Raw genomic sequence first — 24,191 nt, forward strand, 5'->3', positions numbered from 1 at the left:
TTTGCTCCCTCTCCTTTCTGTTGTTCTTCTTCCCTCCCCCCTTGATGCTGAACAATTAGATAGAAGGAAAAAAAATGATATGCTGCATTTCTCTCTCCCTTCCACCCCCATGCCTAACATTTCACCCTCCCTTCCATCTCCAGATCCAACTTCTCGCTCTTTCTCTTCCCAACTGCCCCCCATCCCATCTCTCCCCCTGTCTGCCTCCCTCCCTCTTCCCAGGTCCACCATTTCTCCCTTTCTCTTCCCAAAGGTTCTCCCTTCAAGTATCTTTTTCCCTCTTCCTCCACACTACCCCAGGTTCAACCTCTCTACCTTCATCTCGCTCTCCTCACAGCCGAACCTTGCCTTTCCCTCCAGCACTGATCCCTCTCTCCTCACAGCCCAGCTTGCCTTTCCCTCCAGCATTAGTCCCTCTCTTCTCACAGCCCGGCATGTCTTTCCCTCCAACACCGGTCCGATGTCGCTGCCAAGCCGAAGAGTCTGCCAGCCTCAGTGATTCGGCACTGTTGTACATGGCTCCCCCTCCTGCTTTTCGCCTGCTGTGATTTGTCTCCAATGTTTCCACCCAGGTAGACCGCAGCAGATGGAAGGCAGGTGGGGGAACCATGGACAACACTGCTGAAGCCGGCAGACTTTTGGACGCGACAGTGACGTCGGAAGGACACGCTGGGCTCTGAGAAGGGGAAGTTCGGGAGCATTGCCATGGGCCACATGAAAAGGCCAGGCGGGCCAGATTCAGCCCATGGGCCTTGTGTTTGATACATGTATTCTAGGTGGTAGAGGAGATGGTCTGAAGAGATCCCATGACTCTTCAGCTGAGAGTTCCTGGCATCTAAAGGAAGAGTGGTTAGACAAATCTGAGACATATTTCTCTATGCCCTGTGGAGATGGAGAGCGTCAAGAGAGAGAGTGTCGAGAATGACATCGAGTCAAAGATGTAGACCGACTGACTTCGAGAGCATCAAGAGGTACATCTAGATTTTCTTCAATGATGATCTGATGTTGAAGTACTTTGATGTCTGAATGTTGTTCTTGATCTCGACCGATGCTGATGGGGAGTGCGAAATCTGGTCCTTGAGGCCCGTACAGGACACTGGCCAAGGTGAGCTGGTACCAGTTGTGTCACCGTAGGGACTTCAGTTGCTTGTGTCAGCAGCATTTTAGCCAACACCCCTTTTAAAATCTCCTTTATCTGCTCCTGTAGAGAGGTCTCGGGTACCATTGTGGTCAGTACAAAAGGTGCCACAGGCTGTCTAGGTGTTGATGACCCTGACGGTGAGGCATGCCTTTGAGGAAACAGAACCTATAAAAAAGGAGAGCATGCCTCCAGAGCTGTGGAGTAGAGAATGACATGGTGGCGGTAACCCACGGCTAGCCGCGTTTAGCCGTGGGTAACCCGCCAAAATGGGGAAGAAAAAATAGTGGCTTCTGCGGGACGGGGACAAGGCCATTCACCGCCCTGTGGAGCAGTGAATGGACTTGTCCCCGCAGTGAGGCAATCAAGATCGCGCAGTCCCCGCCATCTCCCTCCCTCCACCTCACCTTTGAATTGGAAGAGCACCGCCGGTTGAATTTCTGCCGGTCTGCGCGAAGAAAAAAAAAAAAAAAAGCCTCTCCTTTTCTCCTGCTCTTATCGCCATGCTGCAGCTACTAAAGCCGACAGGAAGTCTATCCGACGTCAATTCTGACGTCAGAGAGGACGTTCTGGGCCAGCCAATCGCTGCCTGGCTGGCCCAGAACGTCCTCTCCGACTTCAGAATTGAGTCGGAAAGAAGACTTCCGCCTTTAGCAGCTGCAGCATGGCGGTAAGAGAAGGGGAAAAGGACGGCGGCAGCAGGCTGGCTTTGGCTAGGGAGGGAGAAAGGTAGACAGGTACAGGCAGGCAGGCAGGCTTCAGGGGTGGAGTTGGGACAAAGTGTGGAAGGCAGTGAGAGGGACATAGGAAGGAGGCACTAGGGGCACTAAAGACATGGGAAGGAGGCACCGGGGGCACTAAAGACATGGGAAGGAGGCACTGGGGGCACTAAAGACAGGAAGGGGCACTAAGGACATGGGAAGGAGGCACTGGGGGCACTAAGGACATGGGAAGGAGGCACTGGGGGCACTAAAGACATGGGAAGGAAGCACTGGGGGCACTAAAGACATGGGAAGGAGGCACTGGGGGCACTAAAGACAGGAAGGGGCACTAAGGACATGGGAAGGAGGCACCGGGGGCACTAAAGACATGGGAAGGAGGCATCGGGGGCACTAAGGACATAGGAAGGAAAGAGGAAGGGAATAGAAAGGGACAATTCTTGGGCCTGAGTGCAGAAAGAAAGAAATGAAAGAAAGGATACACAGACAGAAGGAAACGCAACCAGAGACTCATGAAATCAATCACCAGACAACAAAGGTAGGAAAATGATTTTATTTTCAATTTAGTGATCAAAATGTGTCAGTTTTGAGAATTTATATCTGCTGTCTATATTTTGCACTATATTTGTCTATTTTTCTATAGTTATTGAGGTGACTGAGCTTGCGGAGATGGGGCGGAAACAGGGTTTTAAAATTTTAGTCCTAGTAGTTTGCTGGTCCACAAAATAATTCTTTTATTTCTGCCAGTCCACGGGTGTAAAAAGGTTGAAAACCACTGATGTAGAGTATGCCGGCTTTCTTTTTCGCCAAGCCGCGCTTGCGTTGATCAATCTTCTCCTCTCTTGCAACTTCCTGTTTCCGGTTGCGTCAGAGGAGAATATTGAACAAATGAGCACCCGCACATGCGGCTGGGCGAAAAAGAAAGCCGGCATACTCTACATCTAAGGTGAGATGGAGGGAGGGAGATGGCGGAACACTGCAGTCGGTCGGGTGTCTGCTGTTTTTGTATCACTGCCTGCCTGCGCTCATGTTCCAGATCCTCCTGCATTTTTAGTGTGCACAATTGACCTGATTTGAGCTATAGATGAACATGGAGGACACGTCATTGAAAGGGAGGACAAGTTAATTGATTTATTTTATGTTCGGTTTTTACTACAGGGCAGAGGCACTGAAACAGATTTTCAGTGCAGTAGTAGTAGTGGCAGAACTCTCTTCTGTCTTCATGGTGTTTCGCAGTACTGAGGCTTATATGGATGCTGCGGGGACGGTGACGGGCGGGGAATGGGATGGCAGTGGCGGTGACGGGGCAGTGAAATGGATGGCGGTGACGGGGCAGTGAAGGGAAAGGCGGTGACGGGGCGGTGCAGAGGATGATGGGCCGGGGACGGTGCAGTGACGGGGACAGATTTTTTCCCTGTGTCATTCTCTACTGTGGAGTCGGAGTCAAGGAGTCGGAGAAAATTTCGGGTACCTGGAGTCGGAGTTGCCAAACAATGCACCGACTCCGACTCAATTTAGATTGGAATTTAAAAAAAGCAAGTTTAAATGTCCCAATTCACAAAAAGTTATAATTAATGACTTCTCTACTGTAAGAATAAAGACCAATGCATGCAGTGCCTCACGTAACCGCAAAACGAACGCATGCTTCACTATATGGCACGCAACACACAATTCGGAGCACCAATACTTATAAATGTATTCTCCTTTGTTGTTGTTTACAACTTATTTCCAACGTTCAACAAGGTTTTCAATACCTTGTTGGTAGAAATCACCTGGTGTAGACTCGAAAAATTCATCCAACTGAGCTCTCCCACCATACGCACAACATCTTTTTACGCGGATGAAGATCTTGTTTCACGCGGAGTTGGAGTCAGAAGTACAAAAAACTGAGGAGTTGGAGTCGGAACATTTATCTACCGACTCCACAGCCCTGCATGCCTCAGTGTGCCGACACTTAGTGTTGACACTCAAGACGACGCTGATGAATGTCTGAATGAAGACGCATGCTTATGCTTATTAGCTTTTTTGACGGATGATTTTGATGGCTAGGATGTCAATGTTGGTACCATCCTCGATGCCAGAGATGTTTTCTAGATATAGGCATCGGAGGTTGCAGACATTTTCGATGCTGTTGATGTTCCCGATGTTGAAGATCCAGGTCGATGGACAAAGTTTGTCAAATTGGAGCTGTCTAGCCTTCAGTGATCTTTTTTAAAGTGTAGAGCAATGCTTACAAGAAAGTGGACGGCAAGCAAGACCAAGACACCGAAGACACCAATTACGTGGATCAGTGATTGAGATGGTCCTGGTGTTAACAAGTGCACTGCTTAAAACCATTGGATGGCTTTTGACATGGAAGGAAACACTGCCAATGCAAGATTGAAGGACTCAGTGGTCTTGGGAGATCGAGTAGACGGGTCACTAAAAACAATTCAACACTCCTGGCCTGAAAAAAAGGTTGTTAGGGGCTGAAGGGCCGAAAACAAATATTGAAAAATAAATTTTTTTGAAAAGGAAAGAAGAAAATGAAAAATAATGAAGAAAATAAACATGGGAAGGCACAAAAAATTGAGTTTGACGAACTTTAGACTGACTCCAAAGAACACATCATCTCAGCCCTATGAAAATTTGAGAACCGATGGTCTCTCGAACCGATGTTGGACAGGAAGGCACCGGCGCATAAGTGGTATGGGCAGTCTCAAGACCTTCAAAAGATTTAAATTGACAGTACACTTTTTACACTGGTCTGTACCGGACTCCGTGATGTTACCCACATATGAGAATATGTTTTGCCTGTTTGTCCAAGGATAAAATAAAAATTCTTATCAGCACAGTTTCTCCAGTGTGAGAGTTTAGAAGACTTAGAGAAGTGCATATAGGCACACTTATTATAACCATTCACTCCTGGTTTGTTTTTTAACATCTTTTATACATTTTCAGAGCTTTTTCATACAACTCTCTCTAAGGCAAGAAATATTTTTACATAGTTCATCTATTTACAGCAGGGCTTCCCAAACTGTAGGTCACGACCATGTACACTGTATTAAGAACATAAGAATAGCCTTACTGGGTAAGCCCAATGGGATCACAGTCTACCCTGGAAATATATGCTGTAGATATGTCACTCTGATGTACCTTGGTGGGATCAGGAGATAATTGTAGCTCTGACCATGGAATCATGGCCCAAAAAGTTTGGTAAGCACTGATTTACAATACACAGTAGTTGTCCATCCAAGCTCTACTATGGAAGTATCACCTTGAGCCCCAAAGCAGGTACCATAAAGTCAGGTTTTCACCACTATCACAGTATACTATGAACATCTAAGAACTATATAAATGGGATATTTTGTGTCCTGGAGAGAGGTTTATTTTTTTAAGAGTTCATACCGTATATAATAACCATGATGGAATTGATTTACAAAGAATCTTGTTTAAAGATTTTAACTACTAAGTTGTATGACTAAAAAAAACTTAAGGGACTGTGCAAAAAAAAAAAGGAACTAATAAGGGGCAGATTCTCAAAACTAAAATCTGCCTTTAACATGCTTGTTAAACCGTTTCCAGCCAGTTTAGCGTGCATGCATTTTAGCGGCAGATTACCAAAATGGCTTACTGAGGTCTTTTCTGAGTTTTCTAGCAGTCTCCAATACTGCCATGCAAACGTAGTACAGCAAGGTTATTAATATTAAAATGATCACTCCGAGTGATTCTCTAACCTTGTTGTGCCACATTTACGACCAAAATCTAAGCTGTTGTTGCCTTGCTTTCTGATCAGTGCCTGAGCGCTGATTAGCTCAGGCACTGACAGGAAAGTGCGGTTTGACAGTTCAGACCTCCCCACCACTCAAATTAAAATAAAAAAACAAACAAAACCCAAATTGAAGATCGTCAGGAGCGATGTCCACTCACTCTTGTCGCGTCACACAGTCACCCAACACTACTAACCACCTACCCCTCCTCCCCAGCTGCGAGAGAGATGCCTACTCCCTCCTGCTGCCAAGCAACGCTCCCCCACGACACTCTTCCAGCAGTGGGAAATATGCCCACTCCCTCCTGCTGCCATGCAACTCCCCCCTCCTTACCTTGCTTACGATGGCTGGCCGGAGGGATGTCTACTCTTTCAAATGGAGGGCCTTCCTCTCCCCGGTACATCTTAGGATGCACCAGGGAAAGGCCTATGGCTCTGATTGGCAAGACGCTTAAGGCCCCTTCCATAGGAGGGGCCTTAAACAACCTGGACCAATCAGAGTCTTAGGTCCCTCCCCGGTGTATCCCAGGATGAACCATGGAGGGGAAGACCTGCCATTTGACAAGGCAGGTCTGCTGGCCAGAAGGAGTAGGCATCCCTCTGATCAGCCATTGTAAGCAAGGAAAGGGGGAGGGGGGCCGTCAGAGGCAGCGGGAGGGAGTGGGCATCGCTCCTGCTGATCTTCGATTTGGGTTGTTTTTTTTGTACGTTTATTCTGTGCATGTGCCGAGCACTATCATCAGAGATGGGCACAAGCAAATTTAGCAAATCTTTGCTACTCTCTGCCAACCTCATCTGCATTTGGGAGAATGACTCATTTTTTTGAAATCGCTACAATAGCTGTGACAGCAGCCCATCGGTTTCTAATGTGAAGTTTTGAGAATCTAGCCCTTAATGGGTACATTAAGGGCTCCTTTTACTAAGCTGTGATAACGGTTTTAGCGCGTGCTGAATTGCCGCATGTTCTAGACGCTAACGCCAGCATTGAACTAGCGTTAGTTCTAGCCACGTAGCGCGGGTTTAGCGCAAGCTAAAATTCTGCACGTGCTAAAAATGCTATTGCAGCTTAGTAAAAGGAGCCCTAAGTGTAGTATCATGATACTTGTTGGTTGTTTATTATCTCACTCACAATGTTAGCTAATGCTTTGGCACATAGGGACAATATTATGATAACTTTTATTGAATTTCAACAGTGATAGATTAAATACAAAACTATAGTGCATGAGACCGGGATAATCCACTGTATAAAGCAAACCATGCTCAATCTCTGGCTCACTCACCTATGTTTGAAGTGCTTATTCTCTCCCTTCCATCTGGCAAATGCTGTTCCCTGTGACAGGGTTCTGCCTCATGCTTAATCCTCAATAAAATATCAGGACTGACAGTGGGATAACCTGAGATATATAAATATACAGGAATCAACAAAATGAATTTAGCGGGAAAAATTTGAAAACATTTACTTAAAGCATTTTTTCTTCTATGTGGGCCCTCTATGTGTTAAAGGCAAAGAAAATAAAAATTGAAATAACAGAGAATTAAGAATAATTAGTCCCTTAATCCCTTGTGCCAAGCCTTGGCCAAAACAATCACTTTTTTTTTTTTTTTAACCCATGTATGTCTCTAAACTAGTGTAAAACCAGACATGGAAATATTTTTACACAGATGTGAATCTAAGATGGGGAACAAATATGTAGATTTTTGGCCCACCAAAGATTGTCTTGTTTAAAATCTCTGTTTCATACTGATCTCAATGGAAGAATAACAGTTTTCTAAAATCTCCATGCATAAATGGCTCTAGGTACACATGACAATATTTTTAAAATAAAGCCTTACATCTAAGAAAATAAACCTAAATTTAGGCCTTAAGGAAAAATTTAGGTTGAAAATTCATCTAAATGTAGATTTGGGGATAGGCGGGTTATAAATACGGTAATTTTAAATAAATAAATAAAATGTAAACACCCAATTTAGGAACTTTTTTGGAAAATTGATCCCTCACTTTTTAAATGTTAGCACAGGTCCCTCATTCCATACTGAAAGGGAAGTGATGCGCTAACCAGACTCAGGCTATCAGCATTATATTACCATTCCATTCAACTCCATATGAAGAGATGCAAGAAAAGCTGGATGTGAACCCAGGTCTGCACACTGTCAGGCAAGTTTTTTTTTAGCCAATAGGATACCATTCTGCCTTGAAAAATCTGGTTACAGGCTGTACTGAGAAAAACAGATTACAGAGCTCAGACATCGGAATGCTAATGAGAAGAAAAAGGATCTTTTCCCATTCAAAGAATAGGTAGGAAAGGTGCAATGAAGAAAGAAACCAAGAATGTGGATACATTTAGAAGAGGAGTAAAGCCAGAAAGAAATGTAGTCCAACGGAAGCAAAGTCTGGAGTGACCAGATGGCTGTGAAAAAGTTATGAAGATAATTCGGAAAGAAAAAGGCATAGCCTTTGGGGTGGGAAAAATTAGTTATGAACCTGAAGTGATCTGGAACCTGAACCTTGGACATTTGGTCCTAACAGCAGAACTGTATGTCTGAGTGAAGTTTCAGAAATGGAAAGAGGCACAAGAAATCCTACATGACTTGAGCATGGTCACAGGGGAAGCCAGAGTCCAAACTCAGAAGGACAGGTTCCGAGGCTGGAGTCCCCAGTAGAACACTATACTGCTGTTACATGCTCGTGCATTAGAGGTGCTTCGCAAATGGTTGTGTAGTGAAAGAGGAGATCAATGCTACCAAAGAATGTAGGTGGCTATGAAGAATTAGAAAAGTTATAAAAATCTGATAATCCTAAGGGAAATTTAAATGCTACTAGGAGTAGGGCTCGAACCCATAAGAGCACATTTCTATACGATGAACGCTGAAATCACTGCACCCTCCTAACAGTGGTGAAGGGAGAATGTGGGTATACCCAAATGTAGAAGAGAAAAATAGTGGTGGTGGAAAATGAAGGCCACTAGTAGAAAGAAAGTATGTGGCATGTTTGAAGAATAGAAAACGGCACCACGGAAATTAAAATCCAACAAAGCAATTGTTGGAAATTTGGATAAAGAAGTGCCTAGGAATAACTATTTCAGCAGTTTTGGAATGTTAAGTGACTTGCCCTGAATCACAAGGAGCTGCAGTGGGAGTTGAAATCAGAACCTCAGGGTGTTGAGGCAGGTACTCCAAGCAATAGACCACTATTCCACTAAATGCATGGCAGGCTGTAAGCATGAAGGAGGACATACATAGTTCGGAGAAAAAGTCAGAACCTCAAATAACCACAACAGGGAAAAACTCCAGTACCCTAGAGTGTACAAGAAACTTTACCAAGTATTGCTGAAGTTTCCAGAGAATAGAGTGCCATAGGTAAAAATAATGAAGAGATCAGCAAGGAAGCAAAGAATAGAATGCATTGCAAGAAGAAAATGGAAAAAAATCAATTGACCCAAAGGGAATAAAGGAGAAAGGGTGCCATGAGGGAATGACATCATTTGAGATCTGCATAGAGTCACAAGGAACAGCAGTAAGACCCAGTTGCACAACCTTTGGGCATAGAGGCAGCAGCTCCAGCAGTGAGGTACACCATCCTTCAGGGGTGAGTTTTATTTATTTATTTTTTTACAGTAGTAAAAAAATTTTGAAAAAAGTGTTGGCGAGACTTAAAACTAGCAAGCTATGAAGCAGAAGAATATATGACAGAAATATAGAGAAAAGGTCTGAACTGGAAATAACGCAATAGACATTCCTGATAGAAAATAGAAGAGGAATGGAAAAACTGTGAAGATAGCAGAATGACATGCAACATAATAGGTGCAAGTAACTATATTAAACAGATGAAGTTGCTTCCTTGGAAATACAGGGATGTACATTTGAAGGGTTGCCCTTGCACTAGTGACAAAAGAGAGCTCTGGTGCGCCATAGCAAGGTACTAAGAAATAATCAGAGGATCATGCAAGGTTTAGAAATTTTGCAGGTAGACCCAAAAATGAATACTAGTGAGGCTTAAAAGTTGTAATATCATCCTTAATAGGATGTGTTAGAGGCCTCTTCCTCCCCTACAGCCACTCCCAGACCTCCAAGGTCATTAGAATAAGAAGGAATTGGAGTTTTATTCTATTGGCTTTTTTATTTTTTTTTAAAGAGAAGTATAGGAATAGAAACATTGATGGTATAGTGGTAGATCAATTCTGAAGAGAGAGGAAATCACCGGTAGAGGCATGGCAATGGGGAGCGATATCTTCCAGCCACAAAACATAACATCTGTGACAGATTGGGAAGAGGCAATGTAAGAATTCCCCTGAGAGGTTCATTGACATTCAATGGCTGAATGAGGTGTGCTTTAGGTGCAATAGAAAACTCCAATGAAAAATCTGCTATGTGGAACATTTGGAGTGTGTGAGCTGTCATAGCAGAGGAGAACTGCGAAAAACAAAATAATCCACTTATAGGTATTACATCAGAGTGGAGACCTTTTCCAAATAGACAGAGAGATCCAAGTTTAACAGGCTCTACACCTCAAGTGGATCCATTTGTGCAGAAGTGATATGATGGGTAGAACAGGAGATCCATCTTTACAAGTTCTCATTGGAAACAGATATAAGAACATAAGAACATAAGAAGCGCCATCTCCGGATCAGACCTTCGGTCCATCAAGTCCGGCGATCCGCACACGCGGAGGCCCTGCCAGGTATACACCTGGTTTATTTTATAGCCAACCATACTTTATATGCCTCTCTCAAGGAGATATGCATCTAGTTTGCTTTTGAAGCCTAGGACTGTCGATTCTGCAATAATCTCCCCTGGGAGAGTATTCCAGATGCCAACCACTCTCTGTGTGAAGCAGAACTTTCTGACATTAGTCCTGAACTTGTCCCCCCTTAGCTTCATTTCATGTCCTCTTGTCCTCTTGTCCGTGTCAAATTGGACAATGTAAATAATCTTCTCTGCTCTATTTTGTCGATTCCTTTCAGTATTTTGAAGGTCTCGATCATATCCCCACGCAGTCTCCTTTTCTCAAGGGAGAACAATCCCAGTGTTTTAAGTCGATCCTCATATACCAGTTTCTCCATACCCTTCACTAGTTTGGTTGCTCGTCTCTGCACCCTCTCCAGCAGTTTTATATCCTTCTTTAGGTAGGGAGACCAATGTTGGACGCAGTATTCCAAGTGGGGTCTGACCATTGCCCTATAAAGCGGCATTATAACTTTCTCCGATCTACTCGATTCCTTTCTTTATCATGCCCAACATTCTATTTGCCTTCTTTGCCGCTGCCGCGCATTGTGCTGACGGCTTCAGGGTCCTATCTATCAGTACACCCAGATCCCTTTCTTGTACACTTTTTCCCAGACTTGCACCTGACATTCTGTACTCGTATTCCTTATTCTTACTGCCTAAATGCATTACCTTGCATTTCTCCACGTTGAACTTCATCTGCCATTTCTCCGCCCATTTTTCTAACCGACACAAATCGCTCTGGAGTTCCTCACTATCCTCCTGCGATCTGATTGCCCGGCAGAGTTTTGTGTCATCTGCAAACTTGATGATCTCACTGGATGTTCCGTTTTCCAAGTCATTGATATAAATATTAAAAAGGATCGGTCCAAGTACTGAGCCCTGGGGTACACCACTAGTCACTATCTCCCAGTCGGAGAACTTCCCATTAATGCCCACTCTCTGCTTCCTGTTATCCAGCCATTTGCCTATCCATCTTTGTATATCTCCCTCTATGCCATGGCTTTGTAGTTTCCTGAGAAGTCTTTCGTGTGGAACTTTGTCGAACGCTTTCTGGAAGTCCAAGTATATTATGTCCACCGGCTTTCCACTATCAATTTGCTCGTTCACGGTCTCAAAGAATTGGAGTAAATTCGTCAAACACGATTTCCCTTTCCTGAATCCATGTTATGTTACTATATAAAGCAGAAGCTGAGGTGTTCCATGATGAGTAGGCTTTACATCCATGAAGGAACTATGAAAAAGTCTATAGGCAGAGTGGATTCTTCCCGATCAAATGAAGTCTGGAAATTCTGGCAGGCAGAGAAATAGAATATACTGCTTGAAACCAGTCAAGTTTTCTATGAGCTGTTTGAGATAAAATGACAGAGTAGTTGAAACTGAGAACCTTGGTAGCCAACATATAGATCAGGCAGAGACGGCAACCAAACTTATCCATAGTTCAGCCATCATGTCCTAGTAGAGTAGTGGCATAGACAGTGGAGCTGGAGGCTTTACTAATGTGACCATTGCGGTTTATCAATTTCCAGGACAAAATTTCATTCTGCTGAGGTTAAGCCGGTACCAAGGGAGACAATGGAAGCACGGTACTGATCGTTGAAGATACAAAAGCAGAAATGGTACCAAGGTAACATTGCGTTGGTACCGAGTCTCGATGCAGGTAAATAACAGAGCAGGATGAATTGGTACCGAGCAGAGTCCGATGCTAAAGCTGTGTTGGTACCAAAGGTAAAATAGAGGCATCAAGGCCAAAATTATTGTTAATCGATGACCAGCCGTTCACCATATAGATGGGCCTGTGAGAGATTGCACTGGTACTAAGGCTATGAAGCCGGTACCTTAGGTGCTACAGATGTCGAAGCATTGAAAATCTCTAATAGGCAGAGCGCTTCAGAATTGACAACCTGCATCAATGACTGATGGCATCAATGGTAAGCATGCATCGAGTGACTCGATGCTGAAAATGCCAGTGACACCAGTGATCAGAACAATGAGCTGTCGATGCTCTTCAGTACCTAAGGGAAGCAATACCACTGAAATGATCAATCCTTGAAAAAGTGGCACCAATACCGTATACTGCTCAGCTGGTACTATAGGTGCAGCAGGATGCTGGTCACCTCATGAAGAGGCACACTTCAGAATGACAGCCTGCATCAAGAGACTCGATGCGAGAGATGCCCATGACACTCGATGATGTCAATGTAAGGAGTTACTGTCGATGCACCAATACCACTAGGAAACGGTGCCAGAGAAGAAGTCCAACTAGCCTAATCTTTTCTTATAGAAATAAAATGCAGGAACAAAAAGAATATTTATTTTATTTATTTAAAATATTTATAATCCACTTAAATCCTAAGCAGCTTACAATAAAAACATTCATAAAAAGGATGGACAAAAATCATCATCAGATAAGGTGAAGCTTTATTAAAGAACTAAATCAAATTTTCATCCGAAAATGTAAAACATTTTTACATAAACGTATTATTCTGGAAATTCCATTCCATAATATTGGGTCTGCTACCGAAAAAACCATTTGTTTAGATAGCTAAAGAGCGACAAATCGCCGGGTCCGGACGGCATTCACCCAAAGGAACTCAAGAAACTAAGGAACAAAATAGCTGAGCCACTTCGATAAATATGCAACCTATCCTTAAAAACTGGAGAGATTCCGGAAGACTGGAAAATAGCAAATGTCACGCCCATCTTCAAGAAAGGCTCAAGGGGAGACCCAGGAAACTACAGGCCGGTGAGCTTGACCTCGGTCCCGGGAAAGATGATGGAAGCGCTGATTAAAGACAGCATCTGGGAACACATCGAAAACACTGGGCAACTAAAGCCGAGCCAGCATGGCTTCTGCAAGGGCAGGTCATGCCTCACAAATTTATTATACTTCTTTGAGGGGGTAAACAGCCAGGTGGATAAAAGGGAATCTATAGACATCATTTACCTTGACTTCCAAAAAGCCTTCGACAAGGTACCACACGAAAGACTGCTAAGAAAGCTATGGAACCACGGGGTGCAAGGGGAGGTCCACCGATGGATCAAAAACTGGCTGGCGGACAGGAAACAGAGGGTTGGAGTAAAGCACAGTTACTTACCGTAACAGGTGTTATCCAGGGACAGCAGGCAGATATTCTTGACTGATGGGTGACGGCACCGACGGAGCCCCGGTACGGACAATTTTAGAGTGATTGCACTCTAAGAACTTGGAAAGTTCTGGTAGGCCGCACCGCGCACGCGCGAGTGCCTTCCCGCCCGACAGAGGCGCGCGGTCCCCAGTTATGATAAGCCAGCTAAGAAGCCAACCCGGGGAGGTGGGAGGGACGCAAGAATATCTGCCTGCTGTCCCTGGATAACACCTGTTACGGTAAGTAACTGTGCTTTATCCCAGGACAAGCAGGCAGCTATTCTTGACTGATGGGTGACCTCCAAGCTAACAAAAAGAGGGATGGAGGGAAGGTTGGCCATTATGAAAACAAATTTTGCAAAACAGATTGGCCGAAGTGTCCATCCCGTCTGGAAAATGCGTCCAGACAATAATGAGATGTAAAAGTATGAACTGAGGACCAAGTGGCAGCTTTGCAGATTTCCTCAATGGGCGTGGACCGGAGGAAAGCTACAGATGCTGCCATAGCTCGGACTTTATGGGCTGTGACAGAACCTTCCAGTGTCAGTCCGGTCTGAGCATAACAGAATGAAATGCACGCTGCCAGCCAATTAGACAACGTACGTTTAGAAACAGGACGTCCTAACTTATTCGGATCAAAGGACAGAAAAAGCTGAGGAGCTGATCTGTGGGGTTTTGTACGCTCAAGATAGTAAGCAAGAGCCCTCTTACAGTCCAAAGTTTGCAGAGCCTGTTCTCCAGAATGAGAATGAGGTTTTGGAAAGAAGACAGGCAGAACAATGGATTGGTTGAGATGGAAGTCGGAGACAACCTTAGGGAGAAACTTTGGATGTGTACGCAGGACCACCTTGTCATGATGAAAGACCGTAAAAGGTGGATCTGCAACTAGTGCATGTAGCTCACTGACCCTCCTGGCAGAGGTAAGGGCGATGAGGAAAAGTACCTTCCAAGTGAGAAACTTGAAAGTGGTAGTAGCCAAAGGTTCAAATGGAGGCTTCATTAAGACGGAAAGAACCACATTAAGATCCCAGATAACAGGAGGGGCTTTAAGAGGTGGTTTCACATTGAAAAGACCCCGCATGAACCTGGACACCAGGGGATGAGCTGAGAGGAGCTTTCCATGGACTGGCTCATGAAATGCTGCAATAGCACTTAAGTGGACTCTGACTGAAGAAGACTTGAGGCCAGAGTCAGACAAAGAAAGGAGATAATCCAACAAAGTCTCCACTGCAAGGGAAGTGGGATCATGATGATGGAGGAAACACCAGGAAGAAAACCGTGTCCACTTCTGATGGTAACATTGCAAAGTGGCAGGTTTCCTGGAGGCATCTAGAATGGAACGAACAGGCTGAGACAAAAGTGTATCATGAGAAGTCAGCCCGAGAGATACCAAGCTGTCAGGTGCAGAGACTGGAGGTTGGGATGTAGAAGGGTCTCCTGCTGCTGTGTAAGTAGAGAAGGAAACAGTGGAAGAAGAAAAGGTTCCCTGGAACTGAGTTGAAGTAGAAGGGAGAACCAATGTTGCCTGGGCCACCTTGGAGCAATCAGAATCATGGTTGCTCGTTCCCTCTTGAGCTTGAATAAGGTTCTCAACATGAGAGGCAGAGGAGGGAAAGCGTACAGGAACAGATTGGACCAGTCGAGGAGAAATGCATCCGCTGCCAGACGGTGAGGAGAGTAAAGTCTGGAGCAGAATAGGGGCAGCCGGTGATTGGAAGGAGCTGCAAAGAGGTCTATCTGAGGGGTGCCCCATTGAGCGAAGATGGACTGTAGAGTGAAAGGATCGAGTGTCCACTCGTGAGGCTGAAGAATTCTGCTGAGCTTGTCCGCTAAGGAATTCTGGTCTCCCTGAATGTAGATAGCTTTCAGAAATAGATGACGATTTATGGCCCAAGTCCAGATCTTCTGGGCTTCCTGGCACAAGAGGCGAGAGCCCGTCCCACCCTGCTTGTTGATGTAGTACATCGCAACCTGATTGTCTGTGCACAGCAAGAGAACTTGAGGAAAGAGAAGATGTTGAAAGGCTTTGAGGGCATAAAACATCGCTCTGAGTTCCAGGAAATTGATGTGATGCTTCTTTTCCTGGGCTGTCCAAAGGCCCTGAGTTTGGAACTCGTTCAAATGAGCTCCCCAGGCATAAGGGGAGGCGTCGGTGGTGATAACCAGTTGATGGGGAGGTAGATGGAACAGAAGACCTCTGGATAGATTTGAGGATATCAGCCACCATTGTAGAGACTGACGAAGAGATGATGTTACAGATATGTGTCGTGAGCAGGGATCCATCGCTTGGGACCACTGGTTGGCTAGGGTCCATTGAGGAGTGCGTAGGTGAAGACGTGCAAAAGGGGTGACATGAACTGTAGACGCCATGTGACCCAAGAGAACCATCATGCGCTTGGCAGAGATGGACGCCTGTAGAAGCACCTGTTGACATAGAAATTGAAGCATGAGAAGACGGTTGGACGGTAGGAACGCTCTCATGAGGACTGTGTCTAAGACTGCTCCAATGAATTGAAGTCTCTGAGTGGGGATGAGATGAGATTTGGGTAGATTGATCTCGAATCCCAGCAAACGTAGAAACAGAATGGTCTGGTTGGTGGCCGTGAGAACCGTCTGAGGCGAATTGGCCTTGATCAACCAATCGTCCAGATAAGGAAACACCTGAAGGTGGTGGGTACGAAGAAAAGCAGCCACCACAATCAGGCATTTGGTGAACACTCTTGGAGAGGAGGCAAGACCGAAGGGCAGTACCTTGTACTGGTAGTGACAACGATTGATCATGAAGCGGAGATACTTCCTGGAGGCTAGATCGATCGGTATGTGAGTGTATGCTTCTTTGAGATCGAGGGAGCATAGCCAGTCGCCTTGATTGAGAAGGGGGTAAAGAGTGGCCAGAGACAACATTTTGAATTTCTCTTTGACCAAGCATTTGTTGAGGTCCCGAAGATCTAGAATGGGTCTGAGATCTCCTGTTTTTTTGGGGACTAGGAAATAACGTGAGTAGAATCCCTGCCCCTTTTGATCTAGAGGAACTTCCTCTATGGCGTTCAGAAGGAGGAGGGATTGGACTTCCTGAAGAAGGAGGGAGGACTGAGGAGAGTTCAAAGTAGACTCTTTTGGAATACTTTGGTCCGGAAGAGTCTGAAAGTTGAGAGAGTAGCCGTGGCGGACGATGTTGAGGACCCACTGGTCCGAGGTGATGGATTCCCAACGGCTTATGAAGAGAGTAAGGCGTCCTCCTATGGGCTGCGGAAGATGGGCAGCAGGATGGAGACCGGCTATGTCCTGGAGAACTAAGTCAAAAGGGTTGAGTGGATTTTTGTGAAGGGGGAGGCTTCACCTGTTGTTGTTGCTGTGCTGGTCTAGCAGCTGGCCTTTGTTGTTGCCGCTGACGTCTGGGTTGTTGCGGGGCTTGTGGCAAAGGACGAGCAACAAATCTACGTTGGTAGGCCGACTGCTGGCGAAAAGGCCTGGAAGGTGGGGTTTTCTTTTTCGTTTTGAGGAGAGTATCCCACCTAGTTTCATGTGCCGACAACTTTTGAGTGGTGGAGTCCATGGATTCTCCAAACAGCTCATCCCCCAGGCACGGTGCATTAGCCAGTCGATCTTGATGATTGACATCTAGTTCTGACACTCTGAGCCACGCCAGTCGACGCATAGCCACCGACATAGCTGTGGCCCGAGAGGTCAGCTCAAAGGTGTCATATATCGACCTGACCATGAACTTCCTAAGCTGCAACAGTGATGAAGTAGTGTGGCGAAAAGCAGATTTTTTACGGTCAGGGAGGTACTTCTCAAAAGCAGTTAGATCTTGAACCAGATGTTTAAGATAAAAGGAGAAGTGGAATGCATAATTCCCTGACCTGTTGGCTAACATGGCATTTTGGTATAGCCGTTTGCCAAATTTGTCCATGGCCTTACCCTCTCTGCCAGGAGGGACTGAGGCGTATACACTAGCTCCCGTGGATTTTTTTAGAGTGGATTCAACCAATAGGGACTCATGTGGGAGCTGTGGTTTGTCAAACCCAGGAATTGGGATGACCTTGTATAAGGAGTCTAATTTGCGAGGTGCTCCAGGGATGGTCAAAGGTGTCTCCAAATTCTTGTAAAAAGTTTCTCTCAAGATATCATGGAGAGGTAACTTGAGATATTCCCTTGGAGGTTGGTCAAAATCCAGTGCTTCAAGAAAAGCTTTGGATTTTTTCAACTCGGCCTCCAAGGGAATAGAGAGAGAGTCACACATCTCTTTTAAAAAGGATGAAAATGAAGTTACATCTGGTCTAGAGGATGGATCTAAAGTAGAAGGATCCTCATCACCAGATGAACATTCTCCTTCAGAGAGCATAGGGTCTTCTGAATCACCCCACAGATCAGGGTCTCGAATCTGAAAACTGCGTCGAGATTCCGGAGTGGAGGGATCTAGGTGTCGGGATTTGCGTACCGACTTTCGGTACCGGGAGATCGTGGTTGTACCGGTGCCGACGTCTGAACAGCCTGATGTTGAGCAGTCGACTCCGGTGCTAGGACTGGCATGGAAGTAGACTGTGTCGGTGCCGACAAAGAGGAAGCCGAGAACATGGGCTGTAGAACTGTCGGCACCGATGGCTCAGACCGGACCGGTACCGGAAGGCTCGGTACCAGTAGTGCAGGAAGGAGTTGCTTTAACTGATCCTCCAATTGCACTTGTAAGACGGCAGCAATGCGCTCGTCTAAAGAAGGCACCGGTACCGCTTTTCTCTTCTGCGGTACCTTGGGTGCCGCTCTACACTCCGAAGAGGAACCCGATGTCAAGGGGCTTACCTCTATCGGAGCGGAGCGCTTCCGTGGACGCCTCGCGGTCGGCAGGATTGGGCTCTCTGCTACTTTGACCGGAGGACGCTCCAGCGGGGAAGGCTTCTTAGCCGGCTTACCTGACTGGTGCGACGCCGACGCGGTATCGCGCGGCGTCGACGAGACGGGTGCCGACTGCGTCGGGGTCGAAGTAGGGACCGGTGCCGCCGAGTCCGACATGTCGGTACCGAATAATAACCGTTGCTGTATTTGACGGTTTTTAAGGGTTCTTTTCTTGAGAGTGGCACAGCGTGTGCAGGTGGACGCCTGATGGTCAGGTCCGAGGCACTGCAAGCACCAGTTGTGCGGGTCAGAGTTAGAAATAGGCCTCGCGCACCGCTGGCACTTTTTAAAGCCGGGTTGGGGGGGCATGAACGTAAACACGGCTTCTGCCAAATCGAAGGCTGAGGCCTCGATGGTGGCAGCAGGCCCCGCCGGGGCGAAACGAAAAAAATGGGAGAAAAACCAAAATTCGGTTTGTTTGTTTTTTTTTTACAAGGAAAATAAATAAAAAGAGGGAAACAATATTTCCCAAGGAGTTTACGCGAGCGGGAAGGCGAAAAAAATAGAAAATGTTCAACAGCCGTTGAAACGTGCGTCTTCTTAGCTCCGCGGAAACTAGAAAACTGGGGACCGCGCGCCTCTGTCGGGTGGGAAGGCACTCGCGCGTGCGCGGTGCGGCCTACCAAGTTCTTAGAGTGCAATCACTCTAAAATTGTCCGTACCGGGGCTCCGTCGGTGCCGTCACCCATCAGTCAAGAATAGCTGCCTGCTTGTCCTGGGATAAAGGGCCATTACTCGGACTGGCAAATGGGTAACGAGCGGAGTTCCGCAGGGGTCGGTGCTGGGACCGCTCCTGTTCAATATATTTATTAACGACCTGGAGGCAGGAGCAAAATGTGAGGTTATTAAATTTGCAGATGACACCAAACTATACAGCAGGGTTGAAAACACGGAAGACTGCAAAGATCTCCAAAAAGATCTGACAGCACTGGAAGAGTGGGCCAAAAAGTGGCAAATGAGCTTCAATATAGGGAAATGCAAGGTCATGCATATAGGGAAAAAGAACCCGATGTTCACTTATAAAATGGGGGGATCACCGCTAGGGGTGGGTAACCTTGAAAGAGACCTGGGAGTGATGGTAGACACATCATTGAAGGTGTCGGCGCAGTGCGCCACAGCCTCAAGGAAGGCAAACAAAATGTTGGGCATCATTAAGAAGGGTATCACGTCCAGGACGAAGGAAGTCATCCTGCCACTGTACCGTGCAATGGTGCGCCCGCATCTGGAGGACTGCGTCCAGTACTGGTCGCCGTACCTCAAGAAGGAAATGGCGGTACTTGAGAGAGTCCAGAGAAGAGCAACTAAGCTAATAAAGGGTATGGAGGACCTCTCATATACTGACAGACTGAAGAAACTGGGGCTTTTCTCCCTGGAAAAGCGGAGACTTAGGGGAGACATGATAGAAACCTTCAAGATCATGAAGGACATAGAAATAGTAGACAGGGACAGATTTTTTAAATTATGGGGAACCACAAGTACAAGGGGACACTCAGAGAAATTGAAAGGGGGAAGGTTTAGAACAAACGCCAGGAAGTTCTTTTTCACCCAGAGGGTGGTGGATACATGGAACGCGCTGCCGGAGGATGTGATAGGGCTTCAAAGAAGGTTTGGATAGGTACCTGGAGGACAAAGGGATTGAGGGGTATAGATAGGAGTAGAGGTAGGTTATAGGGATAGGATTAGAGGCAGTTACAAAGTTAGTCAGGGGCACTGTTCAGGCAATTAGGCCTGATGGGCCGCCGCGGGTGCGGACCGCTGGGCAGGACGGACCTCTGGTCTGCCCCAGCGGAGACAACTTCTTATGTTCTTATGTTCTTCCTGTTCGGTAGTTGTTTTGGTTTTTTTATATATAGCCTTGGAAGATCGGGAAGAGATCCAGCAGGAAAGATCAACACAACGGGTCAAGTGATAAGGTGGCAGAAAAGCCATTGACATCATCAGTGGGGAGAAAGGCTGCAAAAACGCCTATAAGCCCCAAAAATGAAAATTAAGAAATTCACTTGAAATTGTAAAGGATGTAAAAGAAAAACAAGTAACAAGAAAGAAATTAAGGAAAAATACGAAGCGGGACGGCAAACTGGATTAGACAAAGTTTACATACATGTTCTTCACTCCACAGAAATGAAAAAATGATGAGCCCGCGAGCCAGCATCAGGTGGGAAGGCACGCGCACATGTGTAGTGTTGGCAGTCTTAAAGCTTTCTAAAGCTTTAAAGTGACAATACACTTTTACCTGGCTCCGTGAATGATGTCACCCACATGTGAGAATATGCTGCCTATTTGTCCTGAGATAAATCATACTCTGTCTGGAGTGTTTGAAAGGTTTTAAATATACCCTCCTCATATAAATCCCCCACCAATCAAATGCCTGTATGTAATCACCCATTAAAAAAGATAACAGCCCTATTAAGAGAATAAATGAACAATGCAGCAAGTGGTGAAGCAGCCTCTTCCCATCCAACAAGCTAGGTCTAGCCAATCTAACTAAGGAACCAAAATGTGCTCAGTAGGGGGGGAGGCTCATAAAATTGCAATTTAGAAGTGAAAGGCTCTCCCAACACAATAGCCTATTGCATATAAGATAAGAAATGTCTTTGTATGAATACCCAGACTTTAAATATTTTAATTGTGCAGCTAAAAAATAGCTGTGAAGATCTGGTACTCCAAGCCCCCCATCTAATCTTCTTTTACAGTAAAGCCTGTCTAGATACTCTCGGAGACTGCCTCCTCCAGATACAGGCAAATATCTTCTTCTGCAAGGACCTCATTATAGTCTGAAGGATAGCTATAGGTAAAGTTGGGCTAAAATACAGGAACTTTGGCAGAAGCATCATTTTATAAACTGCCACCCTTCCCAACCAAGAGTGAAGGATCCAATGCCAAAAAATCTCAGAAGTTTGCCATAATTAAGTTTAAAAACGAAAGTAAAATCACCCCATAATTTCACACCAAGATATTGGATATATTTATGAGCCCACCCAAAAGGCAATGTTTGTTTGATACTGGTCACATCCTTAGGGTTCAAGTTAAATCATATTAAGACGCTCCGATTTCGTTGCATTCATCTTAAGCCCTGAAAAGGCATCATACTTTTTAACTCCTTAAAGCGCTATATAAGTGATAAAGAGAATGACACAAGAAAAAAATTTATCCCAGGACTCTGTCCCTGTCCCCGCCCCGTCCCCAAAAAACATATTCTTCTGAGAAACTGCTAAGTAGGCAATATTGTAGTTATCAAGTTGACTTAATATAAGAGATTGTACCAAAATTTAAAATGATGAAACATCAAAATATGCTCTAATGGACCAAAATTTCCAAAGAGTAAAGAAACCCTTTCTAACCAAGTGTTCATCTGGTCCTTCATAGTCAAACACTGATCCAGTATTATACCCAGAACCTTCATAGTAGATTGAATAGGATAGCTAAGTTTATTGATACATGGTGATTTCATAAGTGCCCTATATATTATCCTTTTGCATTAAATCATGATAGCAAACCATCATATCTAGCAATACATTTGATACCTGATCAATCTTCACTGCCTTCAGAAGAATCTCTTCTTGCACCAGAGAGAGAATAAGAGAAGAGATTTTTTGCACCATCCGTTATAATAAAACCCTTAGCGCGCATGCGCACTTCAATCTTCATGATCCCTGCATCCGTGATCTGTGCTTCCGTGCCACACGTGCGCAGTATAAGGACCCAGCAGTGGTTTCCCAATCGCCTTCCCTCGGCAACGGTGGCTCCTTCTACTGCACATGCGGAGGCACCTTAAGCAGGGAGGTGGCGACCACGGCAGTGACTCCCCCCCTCCTGCCCTCACTCCATCTAACACAGCGGTCTGAAACTCACAGGCTGCATGCGGCCCCCCAGGTACCATTCTGCGGCCCGTAGTCTTGCCGGCTCCCTTACTGAAGTTATTCTTCAGTCCCTTGCCGAAGTTATTTTTGAGATCAAAGCCGCCGCTGCAACTCCTCTCACGTCATGTCAGAGAAGGCTTCCGACGCAGGCGCGGATTGTGAGACAAGCCGCAGCTTTGAACTCAAATATAACTTCAGCAAGGGAGCAGGCCAGAAACGACGAAGAGAAATGCTGCTGTCCTGCTGCACAGGGAAGGGGGGGGAATGCTGCTGCTGCATAGGGAAGTGGAGGGGAGGGAAATGCTGCTGTTACTGCAGCACAGGGAAGTAGAGGGGGAGGGAAATGCTGCTGCACAGAGAAATGGAGGGGGAGGGAATACTGCTGCTGCACAGGGAAGTGGGGGGAGGGAAATGCCGCTGCACAGGGAAGTGGATGGGGGGGAGAGGGAAAGGGGGCCAGGGAGCAAACTTGCTTTGCTTTGGGGGGAGGGAGGAGGGGTGTGCTAGGGGCAGGGAGCAATCTTGGTTTGCTTTGGGGAGGAGACAGAAGGGGGCCACGAAGAGAGACAGGCAAGCAGGGGGCCACGGAGAAAGACAGGCAGGCAGCGCACGAGAATGAAAGACAGACACAAAGATAGACAGCGGGAAGGGAGAGACAGACAGAAAGCAAGAAAGACAGACAGACAAAGGGGGCCAGGGAGAGAGATAGAAAGACAGACAGAGGGCCAGGGAGGGAGACAGACAGACAAAGGGGGCCAGGGAGAGAGATAGAAAGACAGACAGAGGGCCAGGGAGGGAGACAGACAGACAAAGGGGGCCAGGGAGAGAGACAGACAGACAAAGAGGGCCAGGGAGAGAGACAGACAAACAGAAAGAAAGATAGACAGCGGGAGAGAGAGAGAGAGAGAGAAAGAAAGGAAGAGACAGGGGCAGGGAGACAGAAAAAAAGAGACATATATTCTAGCACCCGTTAATGTAACGGCTTAAACACTAGTTAATACATAATTCTGATATTCAGGGCTATCTGGTAGGCCTCTAATTCTTAAGTTTTGCTTTCCGCTTCAATTTTCAATATCTTTGAGTTTATCAAGAAGCTTTTTCTGCTGTTGAGTTGCTGAGTGAGCTCTCTGAGTTTCTTCTCCTGCATAGAGATCTGCTCCACCTGATCCTCCACCCATTGCTCAACCTCATCAATACGAGCCCCCAACTTTGCCAAATCTGCTCAGAGTTCAGATCCTATTGCTGACATCTCTGTGCTCGATGCTGCAAAATAAGCTTTAATCTCTCTGAGACAAGAGGGAAGCCACTGCTTGCCCTGTACTGATAGCATGGAATGTTGCTACTCCTTGGATTTTAGCCAGGTACTAGTGACCTGGATTGGCCTCTATGAGAACGGGCTACTGGGCTTGATGGACCATTAGTCTGACCAAGTAAGGCTATTCTTATGTTCCTATGTTCTTAAAGCTTAATATCTTCTACATGAAGAGTGTCAGACTCAGGACCAGACTCAGAAGGGTCAGCGATCAGGTCCTATGTACAAGTTAGCGGCAGCCATACTGTCAGCACCGCAGTGTGGCTGACTGCTCCCCTGATAAGCAAAATCCTGAGGTCCAGTCTTTTTTCTGCTCATAATTGTAATTCCATTCAAAGGACAAGGTAAGAACAATTAAACTGATGTTGACAAAAGCAGGTTTAGGCTGTGGATGGATGCGGATCATAGCAGGCCAGCAAGGAGCGATGTGTTGCTATACATGCTGATATTGTCCCATCAAAAACTTTACTGCCAAAGTAATCTAGCATTCACAAAACTCTCCCAGGTGAATAAATTCCTGTAGTTCCTGGCCTTTCTCATAGCCATCTTAACCACCACAAAGGAATGGGAAAGCCAGACATAAATCCTCTCTCCATGATATCACACCACTTTGTGCTCGATTCAATTCTCCTCTTCAAAGGGAAAAAAATCGTCCATGCTCAACTTGACATG

General features: G+C 45.9%; 1 protein-coding gene across 9 annotated transcripts in view; it reads right to left on the reverse strand.

Annotated features, from left to right (window-relative positions):
• Positions 1-24,191, reverse strand: part of LOC117361055 (zinc finger protein 34-like) — a 156,173-nt gene that overhangs the window by 46,396 nt on the left and 85,586 nt on the right. For all 9 annotated transcript variants that reach the window (XR_004539583.1, XR_004539582.1, XM_033945868.1 and 6 more), the window contains one exon: positions 6,886-6,999. Coding sequence is in view for 7 of the 9 variants with exons in the window: in XM_033945868.1 (XP_033801759.1) it covers positions 6,886-6,999 (114 nt within the window). In the remaining 2 variants the exon portion in view is untranslated. The remainder of the gene's footprint in view (positions 1-6,885; positions 7,000-24,191) is intronic.

The sequence above is a fragment of the Geotrypetes seraphini genome, chromosome 5, assembly GCF_902459505.1.
Source record: "Geotrypetes seraphini chromosome 5, aGeoSer1.1, whole genome shotgun sequence".
Classification (NCBI taxonomy): Eukaryota; Metazoa; Chordata; class Amphibia; order Gymnophiona; family Dermophiidae; genus Geotrypetes; species Geotrypetes seraphini.